This window comes from Oncorhynchus tshawytscha, linkage group LG30 (genome assembly GCF_018296145.1).
Source record: "Oncorhynchus tshawytscha isolate Ot180627B linkage group LG30, Otsh_v2.0, whole genome shotgun sequence".
Taxonomy (NCBI): domain Eukaryota; kingdom Metazoa; phylum Chordata; class Actinopteri; order Salmoniformes; family Salmonidae; genus Oncorhynchus; species Oncorhynchus tshawytscha.
The window spans coordinates 51,916,653-51,930,716 of NC_056458.1; the positions used below are offsets into that span (position 1 = coordinate 51,916,653).

General features: G+C 44.3%; 1 protein-coding gene across 1 annotated transcript; it reads right to left on the reverse strand.

Moving 5' to 3' along the window:
- Positions 1-2,050: 2,050 nt before the first annotated feature.
- Positions 2,051-11,645, reverse strand: LOC112237583 (multidrug and toxin extrusion protein 1-like). The gene is made up of 7 exons (XM_042309796.1): positions 11,462-11,645; positions 10,947-11,022; positions 10,422-10,491; positions 7,397-7,529; positions 7,208-7,302; positions 6,783-6,849; positions 2,051-2,314 (listed from the first exon to the last, which is right to left on the reverse strand). Exons 2-7 carry the CDS (start codon positions 10,970-10,972, stop codon positions 2,064-2,066), a joined length of 642 nt encoding a protein of 213 aa, XP_042165730.1. The 5' UTR covers positions 10,973-11,022; positions 11,462-11,645; the 3' UTR covers positions 2,051-2,063.
- Between the last annotated feature and the right edge of the window lie 2,419 nt (positions 11,646-14,064).

A 14,064-nucleotide genomic window follows, 5' to 3' on the forward strand; every position in this document is an offset into this window, starting at 1 on the left:
TAGCCACCAGAAAAACATCTCCTTAAAAAGAGCTTTGTTACCGAACACATATCTCCTTATCTAATTAAGAGCATTGTTTCCACGACCTTCTCAAGACAGCGGAAGACATTCCGACATGCCCTGCAATGCTAACAGTGTTAATAACCTTCAAGGGATGACCAACCCTGAACCTGTTCCCAGTGGGCAAAACTGGTCACAATGGTCAGGTTGTATACCGGGAAGTTTCGCTAACGTCTTTTTACCAACCAGAAACATACATCTGTCTGTAATCTGATAACAACCAAAATCCTTCCCATCCTGATCTTGTCAAGATATGTCTAACTGGTAACAGAGACCAGGGTTGTCATCTGGCTATACAAAGTCTTATCCAGTTAATAACCTGTAAATTACATTATTAAGACGACATAATGTGCCAAATGTTGCCTTCTGGGTTAGTGATCATTCCCTTCTATTGTCCATGATTAAATGTCCACAGCAGTGAACCCTTTGGGTCATACAGTAACTCCTGTATGGCTGTGTGAGTACCATCTTTGGTTTAAATACATATGGCTCATGTACTGTATATGTGGTTGACTGTAACCTCCTGTATATGTGGTTGTGAGTAACCTCCTGTATATGTGGCTGTGGGTAACCTCCTGTATTGTAAATGTGACTGTGGTAACCTCCTGCACTGTATATGTGGCTGTGGGTAACCTCCTGTATTGTAAATGTGACTGTGGTAACCTCCTGCACTGTATGTGTGGCTGTGGGTAATCCCCTGTACTGTGGGTAACCTCCTGTACTATATATGTGGCTGCAGGTAACCTCCTGTACTGTGGGTAACCTCCTGTACTGCATATGTGGCTGTGGGTAACCTTCTGTACTGTATATGTGGCTGTGGGAAAGGTCCTGTACTATATATGTGGTTGTGTGTAACCTCCTGTATATGTGGTTGACTGTAACTCACTGTACTGTATATGTGGTTGACTGTAATCTCCTGTATATGTGGTTGACTGTAACCTCCTGTATATGTGGCTGTGAGTAACCTCCTGTATTGTATATGTGGCTATGGGTAACCTCATGCACTGTATATGTGGCTGTGGTAACCTCTTGTACTGTATATGTGGCTGTGGGTAATCTCCTGTACTGTGGATAACCTCCTGTACTGTATATGTGGCTGTGGTAACCTCCTGTACTGTATATGTGGCTGTGGGTAATCTCCTGTACTGTGGATAACCTCCTGTACTGTATATGTGGCTGTGGGTAACCTCCTGTACTGTATATGTGGCTGTTGGTAACCTCCTGTACTGTGGGTAACCTCCTGTACTGTATATGTGGCTGTGGGTAACCTCCTGAAGTGTATATGTGGTTGTGTGTAACCTCCTGTACTGTATATGTGGTTGTGTGTAACCTCCTGTATATGTGGTTGACTGTAACCCCCTGTACTGTATATGTGGTTGACTGTAAACTCCTGTATATGTGGTTGTGAGTAACCTCCTGTACTGTATCTGTGGCTGTGGTAACCTCCTTTACTGTATATGTGGCTGTGGTAACCTCCTGTACTGTATATGTGGCTGTAGTAACCTCCTGTACTGTATATGTGGCTGTAGTAACCTCCTGTACTGTATATGTGGCTGTAGTAACCTCCTGTACAGTATATGTGGCTGTGGTAACCTCCTGTACTGTATATGTGGCTGTAGTAACCTCCTGTACTGTATATGTGGCTGTGGTAACCTCCTGTACTGTGGTAACCTCCTGTACTGTATATGTGGCTGTGGTAAACTCCTGTACTGTATATGTGGCTGTAGTAACCTCCTGTACTGTATATGTGGCTGTAGAAACCTCCTGTACTGTATATGTGGCTGTAGTAACCTCCTGTACTGTATATGTGGCTGTGGTAGCCTCCTGTACTGTGGGTAACCTCCTGTACTGTATGTGGCTGTGGTAACCTCCTGTACTGTATATGTGGCTGTAGTAACCTCCTGTACTGTATATGTGGCTGTAGTAACCTCCTGTACTGTATATGTGGCTGTAATAACCTCCTGTACTGTATATGTGGCTGTGGGTAATCTCTTTGGCTCAGTTTATCCGAGCAGCAGGCTGGTGAGCAGTTCACTGAGGATGATTCCAGCGGTGAGGATGAGGAACATGAGGATGACAACTAGCCCACGTCGAAGCACCAGCTGTCTGACAGTCAACCTCACCGTACTGACCACCGGCCCCGCCTCAGCCTCCAACTCCTCCCCGCCTTCCCCCCTGTCCCCACCCAGCCCCTCCACGTCCGTCTTTCCCTCCCCAGGGCTCTCGTCGCTGGGTGGGACCGCCTCCGACCAGCCTGGAGGGTTACACACCATGTAAAGTTACACACCATGTAAAGACATAGGGCTGCTGTAAAAAAAAAACAAGCATGGCAAAGCTTTCAGAGCTCTATATGTCAAATGTCATACTGTATATGTAATCATGGAACTTGGAATATATGGAACCGTGGGATTTACAATATATGGAACCGTAAAACTTGGTATATATGGAACCGTAAAACTTGGTATATATGGAACCGTAAAACTTGGTATATATGGAACCGTAAAACTTGGTATATATGGAACCGTGGGATTTAGAATATATGGAACCGTGGGATGTAGAATATATGGAACCGTGAGATTTAGAATATATGGAACTGTAAAACTTGGAATATATGGAACCGTGGGATTTAGAATATATGGAACCTTAAAACTTGGAATATATGGCACTGTGGGATTTAGAATATATGGAACCGTGAGATTTAGAATATATGGAACCGTGGTATTTACAATATATAGAACCGTGGGATTTAGAATATATGGAACCGTGGGATTTAGAATATATAGAACCGTGGGATTTAGAATATATGAAACCGTGGGATTTAGAATATATGGAACCGTGGGATTTAGAATATATGGAACCGTGGGATTTAGAATATATGGAACCGTGGGATTTAGAATATATGGAACCATGAAACTTGGAATATATGGCACTGTGGGATTTAGAATATATGGAACCGTAAAACTTGGAAAATACGGAACCGTGGGATTTAGAATATATGGAACCGTGGGATTTAGAATATATGGAACCATACATTTTGGAATATATGGAACCGTGGGATTCATAATATATGGAACCTTGGAATTTAGAATATATGGAACCGTGGGATGTAGAATATATGGAACAGTGAGATTTAGAATATATGGAACTGTAAAACTTGGAATATATGGAACCGTGGGATTTAGTATATTTGGAACCTTAAAATTTGGAATATTTGGAACTGTGGGATTTAGAATATATGGAACCGTGAGATTTAGAATATATGGAACTGTGGGATTTAGAATATATGGAACTGTAAAACTTGAAATATATGGAACCGTAAAACTTGGTATATATGGAACCGTGGGATTTAGAATATATGGAACCGTAAAACTTGGAATATATGGCACTGTGGGATTTAGAATATATGGAACCGTGAGATTTAGAATATATGGAACCATGAAACTTGGTATATATGGAACCGTGGTATATGGAACCGTAAAACTTGGAATATATGGCACTGTGGGATTTAGAATATATGGAACCGTAAAACTTGGTATATATGGAACCGTGAGATTTAGAATATATGGAACCGTAAAACTTGAAATATATGGCACTGTGGGATTTAGAATATATGGAACCGTAAAACTTGGTATATATGGAACCGTGAGATTTAGAATATATGGAACCGTGGGATTTACAATATATGGAACCGTAAAACTTGGTATATATGGAACCGTGGGATTTAGAATATATGGAACCGTGGGATTTACAATATATGGAACCGTGAGATTTACAATATATGGAACCGTAAAACTTGGTATATATGGAACCGTGGGATTTAGAATATATGGAACCGTGGGATTTAGAATATATGGAACCGTGGGATTTAGAATATATGGAACCGTAAAACTTGGAATATATGGCACTGTGGGATTTAGAATATATGGAACCGTGAGATTTAGAATATATGGAACCATGAAACTTGGTATATATGGAACCGTGAGATTTAGAATATATGGAACCGTAAAACTTGGAATATATGGCACTGTGGGATTTAGAATATATGGAACCGTAAAACTTGGTATATATGGAACCGTGAGATTTAGAATATATGGAACCGTAAAACTTGAAATATATGGCACTGTGGGATTTGGAATATATGGAACCGTAAAACTTGGTATATATGGAACCGTGAGATTTAGAATATATGGAACCGTGGGATTTACAATATATGGAACCGTAAAACTTGGTATATATGGAACCGTGGTATTTACAATATATGGAACCGTGGGATTTACAATATATGGAACCGTGAGATTTACAATATATGGAACCGTAAAACTTGGTATATATGGAACCGTGGGATTTAGAATATATGAAACCGTGGGATTTAGAATATATGGAACCGTGGGATTTAGAATATATGGAACCGTGAGATTTAGAATATATGGAACCATGAAACTTGGTATATATGGAACCGTGAGATTTAGAATATATGGAACCGTAAAACTTGGAATATATGGCACTGTGGGATTTAGAATATATGGAACCGTAAAACTTGGTATATATGGAACCGTGAGATTTAGAATATATGGAACCGTAAAACTTGAAATATATGGCACTGTGGGATTTGGAATATATGGAACCGTAAAACTTGGTATATATGGAACCGTGAGATTTAGAATATATGGAACCGTGGGATTTACAATATATGGAACCGTAAAACTTGGTATCTATGGAACCGTGGGATTTACAATATATGGAACCGTGGGATTTACAATATATGGAACCGTGAGATTTGCAATATATGGAACCGTAAAACTTGGTATATATGGAACCGTGGGATTTAGAATATATGGAACCGTGGTATTTAGAATATATGGAACCGTGGGATTTAGAATATATGGAACCATGAAACTTGGAATATATGACACTGTGGGATTTAGAATATATGGAACCATGAAACTTGGAATATATGGCACTGTGGGATTTAGAATATATGGAACCGTAAAACTTGGTATATATGGAACTGTGAGATTTAGAATATATGGAACCATGGGATTTACAATATATGGAACCGTAAAACTTGGTATATATGGAACCGTGGGATTTAGAATATATGGAACCGTAAAACTTGGTATTATGGAACCGTGAGATTTAGAATATATGGAACCGTAAAACTTGAAATATATGGCACTGTGGGATTTGGAATATATGGAACCGTAAAACTTGGTATATATGGAACCGTGAGATTTAGAATATATGGAACCGTGGGATTTACAATATATGGAACCGTAAAACTTGGTATATATGGAACCGTGGGATTTAGAATATATGGAACCGTGGGATTTACAATATATGGAACCATGAGATTTACAATATATGGAACCGTAAAACTTGGTATATATGGAACCGTGGGATTTAGAATATATGGAACCGTGGTATTTAGAATATATGGAACCATGGGATTTAGAATATATGGAACCATGAAACTTGGAATATATGACACTGTGGGATTTAGAATATATGGAACCATGAAACTTGGAATATATGGCACTGTGGGATTTAGAATATATGGAACCGTAAAACTTGGTATATATGGAACTGTGAGATTTAGAATATATGGAACCATGGGATTTACAATATATGGAACCGTAAAACTTGGTATATATGGAACCGTGGGATTTAGAATATATGGAACCGTAATACTTGGTATATATGGAACCGTGAGATTTAGAATATATGGAACCGTAAAACTTGGTATATATGGAACCGTGGTATTTACAATATATGGAACCGTGGGATTTAGAATATATGGAACCGTGGGATTTAGAATATATAGAACCGTGGGATTTAGAATATATGAAACCGTGGGATTTAGAATATATGGAACCGTGGGATTTAGAATATATGGAACCGTGGGATTTAGAATATATGGAACCGTGGGATTTAGAATATATGGAACCATGAAACTTGGAATAATGGCACTGTGGGAAGAATATATGGAACCGTAAAACTTGGAAAATATGGAACCGTGGGATTTAGAATATATGGAACCGTGGGATTTAGAATATATGGAACCATACATTTTGGAATATATGGAACCATACATTTTGGAATATATGGAACCGTGGGATTCATAATATATGGAACCGTGGGATTTAGAATATATGGAACCGTGGAATTTAGAATATATGGAACCGTGGGATGTAGAATATATGGAACCGTGAGATTTAGAATATATGGAACTGTAAAACTTGGAATATATGGAACCGTGGGATTTAGAATATATGGAACCTTAAAATTGGGAATATTTGGAACTGTGGGATTTAGAATATATGGAACCGTGAGATTTAGAATATATGGAACTGTGGGATTTAGAATATATGGAACCGTAAAACTTGGAATATATGGAACCGTGGGATTTAGAATATATGGAACCGTGAGATTTAGAATATATGGAACCATAAAACTTGGAATATATGGAACCGTGGGATTTAGAATATATGGAACCCTGAGATTTAGAATATATGGAACTGTGGCATTTAGAATATATGGAACTGTAAAACTTGGAATATATGGAACTGTGGGATTTAGAACATATGGAAACGTGGGATTTAGAATATATGGAACCGTGGGATTTAGAATATGTGGAACCGTGGGATTTAGAATATATGGAACCGTGGGATTTAGAATAAATGGAACCATGGGATTTAGAATATATGGAACTGCTGGAATGTTACCTCTCTTCTCCAGTCCAAACTGCTCTTCTTTCCTTTCAGGGAGCTGGACTCCTGCCCTCACCAGAGCCTAACAACACACACATGTTGGTTTTACTATCCCTTTGGGAACCTAACAAATGATTCCCATTCAAAATACTATTTTCCTTAACCCCAACCCTTAACCTAACACTACAATTGCATTGTTCCTTGTGGGGTCTGGTGAAATGTCCCCACTTGTGAAAATTTTCAAAGTTTTACTATCCTTGTGGGTACCAGAAAACATCCCACCACACACACACACACACACACACACACACACACACACACACACACACACACACACACACACACACACACAGAGAGAGAGAGAGCAGGGCCTGACGAAACAAATCAGCTATTAGAGGCAACTAGTGAGGTTAAAACACAGGACATAAATAGTGACTGACCTCTTGACTGGCTTTTTTCCAGTCCAGTTTACACAGCAGAACAACCAAGAACAAGGACTGGATTAACACACAGGTGAACAGGCCTATCCACAAACCTGAGAGAAAGAGAGAGAGAGGGTATATTACCATGTTGTCTCTCCTCTACTCACCTCTGATATATTACCATGCTGTTATTTATCCTCTACTCACCGATGATGCCCATCTTGTTAGGGAACATGAGGGAGACTCCGATGGGGAAGCCAATGAAGTAGTAGCCCACCAGATTACACAACGCTCCAATCTTCTGCTTTCCTGCTCCACGCACGACACCGCCCATCACGCCCTGTCACGACAAACACATTACGCCCTGTCATGACACCGCCCATTATGCCCTGTCACGACAAACACATTACGCCCTGTCACGACAAACACCTTACGCCCTGTCATGACACTGCCCATTATGCCCTGTCACGACAAACACATTACGCCCTGTCACGACAAACACATTACGCCCTGTCACGACACCGCCCATTATGCCCTGTCACGACACACACATTACGCCCTGTCACGATACACACATCACGCCCTGTCACGATACACACATCACGCCCTGTCATGACACACACACATCACGCCCTGTCACGACACACACATCACGCCCTGTCACGACACACACATCACGCCCTGTCATGACACACACATTACGCCCTGTCGCGACACACACATCACACCGTCACGACACACACATCACGCCCTGTCACGATACACACATCACGCCCTGTCACGACACACACATTACGCCCTGTCACGACACACGCATCACTCCCTGTCACGCCACTGCCCATCACGCCCTGTCACGACACACACATCACACCCTGTCATGACACCGCCATCACGCCCTGTCACGATACACACATCACGCCCTGTCATGACACACACATCACGCCCTGTCATGACACACACATCACGCCCTGTCATGACACACACATCACTCCCTGTCATGACACCGCCATCACGCCCTGTCACGATACACACATCACGCCCTGTCATGACACACACACATCACGCCCTGTCACGACACACACATCACGCCCTGTCACGACACACACATCACGGCCTGTCATGACACACACATTACGCCCTGTCGCGACACACACATCACACCGTCACGACACACACATCACGCCCTGTCATGATACACACATCACGCCCTGTCACGACACACACATTACGCCCTGTCACGACACACGCATCACTCCCTGTCACGCCACTGCCCATCACGCCCTGTCACGACACACACATCACGCCCTGTCACGACACACACATCACGGCCTGTCATGACACACACATTACGCCCTGTCGCGACACACACATCACACCGTCACGACACACACATCACGCCCTGTCACGATACACCCATCACGCCCTGTCACGACACACACATTATGCCCTGTCACGACACACGCATCACTCCCTGTCACGCCACTGCCCATCACGCCCTGTCACGACACACACATCACATCCTATCACGACACACATCACGCCCTGTCGCGACACACACATCACGCCCTGTCACGACACTGCCCATCACGCCCTGTCACGACACACACATTATGCCCTGTCACGACACACACATCACGCCCTGTCACGACACACACATTACGCCCTGTCACGACACACACATCATGCCCTGTCACAACACACACATCACGCCCTGTCACGACACTGCCCATCATGCCCTGTCACGGCACACACACATTACGCCCTGTCACGACACACACACATTACGCCCTGTCACAAAACCACCCATCACGCCCTGTCACGACACACACATCACGCCCTGTCACGACACACACATCACGCCCTGTCACGACACACACATTACGCCCTGTCATGACACACACATTACGCCCTGTCACGACACACGCATCACTCCCTGTCACGACACTGCCCATCAAGCCCTGTCACGACACACACATCATGCCCTGTCAGGACACACACATCACGCCCTGTCACGACACACACATTACGCCCTGTCACGACACACGCATCACTCCCTGTCACGCCACTGCCCATCACGCCCTGTCACGACACACACATCACACCCTGTCACGACACACACACATTACGCCCTGTCACGACACCACCCTTCACGCCCTGTCACGACACACACATCACGTCCTATCACAACACACATCACGCCCTGTCACGACACACACATCACGCCCTGTCACGACACTGCCCATCACACCCTGTCACGACACACACATCACACCCTGTCACGACACACACACATTACGCCCTGTCACGACACCACCCTTCACGCCCTGTCACGACACACACATCACGCCCTGTCACGACACACACATCACGCCCTGTCACGACACACATCACACCCTGTCACGACACACACATTACGCCCTGTCACGACACACACATTACGCCCTGTCACGCCACACACATTACGCCCTGTCACAACACACGCATCACTCCCTGTCACGCCACTGCCCATCACGCCCTGTCACGACACACACATCACGTCCTATCACGACACACATCAAGCCCTGTCACGACACACACATCACGCCCTGTCACGACACACACATCACGCACTGTCACGACACTGCCCATCACGCCCTGTCACGGCACTGCCTATCACGCCCTGTCACGACACACACATCACGCCCTGTCACGACACACACATCACGCCCTGTCACGACACACACATCACGCCCTGTCACGACACACACATCACGCCCTGTCACGACACACACATCACGCCCTGTCACGACACACACATCACGCCCTGTCACGACACACACATCACGCCCTGTCACGACACACACATCACGCCCAGTCACGACACTGCCCATCATGCCCTGTCACGACACCATCACGCCCTGTCACGACACACACACATTACGCCCTGTCACACACACATTACGCCCTGTCATGACACACACATCACTCTCTGTCATGACACCGCCATCACGCCCTGTCACGACACTGCCCATCACGCCCTGTCACGACACACATTACGCCCTGTCACGACACACACATCACGCCCTGTCACGACACACACATCACGCCCTGTCACGACACACACATCACGTCCTCTCACGAAACACATTATGCCCTGTCACGACACACACATCCCGCCCTGTCACGACACACACATCACGCCCTGTCACACACACATTACGCCCTGTCACACACACACACAGTGTAATCTCACCACGAAGGTGTCTGCCAGATGGAAGAAGCCATACAGGATCATGATGTCAGCCACCCTCTTCACAATGTCCCTGGAACACACAGAGAGACAGGTTCTTTCAGGGCTAAGGGGCCACTGGGTTCTACTAGAGTGGTCCCAGACCTGTTGGTGCTAACATTCCAAACAAACTTGCCCCCAGGCTAAGAGGCCACTGGGTTCTACTAGAGTGGTCCCAGACCTATTGGTGCTAACATTCCAAACAAACTGGCCCCCAGGCTAAGGTGCCACTGGGTTCTACTAGAGTGGTCCCAGACCTATTGGTGCTAACATTCCAAACAAACTGGGTTCATAACGCCTACAGTGTCATGCTGTTGGTGAAGCAGGTTATAACATGATTACTGGATGTTACGGAAGTTATGTGGTGTCTGTGTGTCTACAAGATGTCACACACACGCACACGCACACACACACACACACACACACACATACACAGACACACAAGGTTTCTAAAGTTAATCAGTGTGGTGGGTGTGTGTCTGTACTCACTGTTCTGTGGTAAAGATGTACCCCATCACGTCTTTAGTCACGAGGACAAACGTACTGACAAAACACGAGACGATGACTGGACAGAAAAGACAAAGAGTTAGTAACCATTCTGACAATCATTAATATTATTCAAGAAACAAAGTCACCCTCTATATACAGTGCATACGGAAAGTATTCAGACCCCTTGACCTTATCCACACTTTGTTACATTACGGCCTTATTCTAAAATGGATTAAATAAAACATTTTCCTCATAATGACAAAAAGAAAACAAGTTTTTTTAAATTTTTGGAAATTCTGACAGAGCTCTAGAGTTGAACTGACCCCACTCCTGCAGGCAGTCAGCTGACCAGCCTAGGGGGTAAGAGGTCAGGGATCACCCCCACCAATAGAAACGTCTCAGAATGCGTAGATGGCAGGTTAGTGGAGTGAAACAGGACCTGTCATGCTTGGTCCATTAAGATCTGGCCCATATTAGAGCCATGCTAGCATCACTAGCTAGTTGCTGCTACGTACATGCACAGATGGAGGCAACCTTCCCAGACAGCTTGGCCTGTTCTGTGTTCCCTGCACCCAGAGCGTTGCCCACCCTCACACTGGCTGCTACTGAGAATCCAAGAGGAAACTGAAAGAGGACGATGTGGGGAGAGAAGGAGAGACAGAGAGAGACAGAGAGAGACCGAAAGAGAGACCGAGAGAAAGGCAGAGAGAGAGACAGCGAGAGAGACAGAGAAAGACAGAGAGAGACAGAGAGAGAGACAGAGAGAGAGACAGAAAGAGAGACAGAGAGAGACAGACAGACTGACAGACAGAGAGAGAGAGTAAGAGAGAGAGAGTAAGAGAGAGAGAGAGAGAGAGACAGACAGACAGACAGACAGACAGACAGACAGACAGACAGACAGACAGACAGACAGACAGACAGACAGACAGACAGACAGACAGACAGACAGACAGACAGACAGACAGACAGAGAGAGAGAGAGAGTAAGAGAGAGAGAGAGAGAGAGAGAGAGAGAGAGAGAGACAGACAGAGAGAGAGAGAGAGACAGAGGGAGAGACAGACAGACCGACAGACAGACCGACAGACAGACAGACAGAGAGAGAGTAAGAGGGAGAGAGAGTAAGAGAGAGAGGGGAGGAGAGAGAGACAGAGAGAGACAGACCGACAGACAGACAGACCGACAGACAGACCGACAGACAGACAGACAGAGAGAGAGTAAGAGGGAGAGAGAGTAAGAGAGAGAGGGGGAGGAGAGAGAGACAGAGAGAGACAGAGAGAGAAAGACAGAGAGAAAGACAGAGAGACAGACAGACACAGAGATGTGAGCTAGAAAAATAACATTTTTGTTCTAAATATCATGATGTAATGTATCTTAGTGTAATGTTAGCTAGCTGGTAGACAGTGTGATGTTACCATGGTAGCTAGCTGATAGACAGTGTGATGTTACCATGGTAGCTAGCTGATAGACAGTGTGATGTTACCATGGTAGCTAGCTGATAGACAGTGTGATGTTACCATGGTAGCTAGCTGATAGACAGTGTGATGTTACCATGGTAGATAGCTGATAGACAGTGTGATGTTACCATGGTAGATAGCTGATAGACAGTGTGATGTTACCTTGGTAGATAGCTTATAGACAGTGTGATGTTACCATGGTAGCTAGCTGATAGACAGTGTGATGTTACCATGGTAGCTAGCTGGTAGACAGTGTGATGTTACCATGGTAGCTAGCTGGTAGACAGTGTGATGTTACCTTGGTAGATAGCTTATAGACAGTGTGATGTTACCATGGTAGATAGCTGATAGACAGTGTGATGTTACCTTGGTAGATAGCTTATAGACAGTGTGATGTTACCATGGTAGCTAGTTGATAGACAGTGTGATGTTACCATGGTAGAGAGCTGATAGACAGTGTGTTGTTACCATGGTAGCTAGCTGATAGACATTGTGATGTTACCATGGTAGCTAGCTGATAGACAGTGTGATGTTACCAAGGTAGCTAGCTGGTAGACAGTGTGATGTTACCATGGTAGCTAGCAGATAAACAGTGTGATGTTACCATGGTAGTTAGCTGATAGACAGTGTGATGTTAGCATGGTAGCTAGTTGATAGACAGTTTGATGTTACCTTGGTAGATAGCTTATAGACAGTGTGATGTTAGCATGTAGGTGATGGTAGATAGCTGACAGATATTGTGATGTTACCATGGTTGATAGCTGATAGCCAGTGTGATGTTACCATGGTTGATAGCTGATAGACAGTGTGATGTTACCATGGTAGACAGCTGATAGACAGTGTGATGTTACCTTGGTAGATAGCTGATAGACAGTGTGATGTTACCATGGTAGCTAGCTGGTAGACAGTGTGATGTTACCATGGTAGCTGGCTGGTAGACAGTGTGATGTTACCTTGGTAGATAGCTTATAGACAGTGTGATGTTACCATGGTAGATAGCTGATAGACAGTGTGATGTTACCTTGGTAGATAGCTTATAGACAGTGTGATGTTACCATGGTAGCTAGTTGATAGACAGTGTGATGTTACCATGGTAGAGAGCTGATAGACAGTGTGATGTTACCATGGTAGCTAGCTGATAGACAGTTTGATGTTACCTTGGTAGCTAGCTGATAGACAGTGTGATGATACCATGTAGGTGTTGGTAGCTAGCTGATAGACAGTGTGATGTTACCATGGTAGATAGCTGAGAGACAGTGTGATGTTAGCATGTAGGTGATGGTAGATAGCTGACAGATATTGTGATGTTACCATGGTTGATAGCTGATAGACAGTGTGATGTTCCCATGGTAGATAGCTGATAGACAGTGTGATGTTAGCATGGTAGATAGCTAATAGACAGTGTGATGTTACCATGGTAGCTAGCTGATAGACAGTGTGATGTTAACATGATAGCTAGTTGATAGACAGTGTGATGTTACCATGGTAGCTAGCTGATAGACAGTGTGATGTTACCATGGTAGATAGCAAATAGACAGTGTGATGTTACCATGGTAGCTAGCTAATAGACTGTGTGATGTTACCATGGTAGCTACTTGATAGACAGTGTGATGTTAGCATGTAGGTGACGGTAGCTAGCTAATAGACCTTGTGATGTTACCATG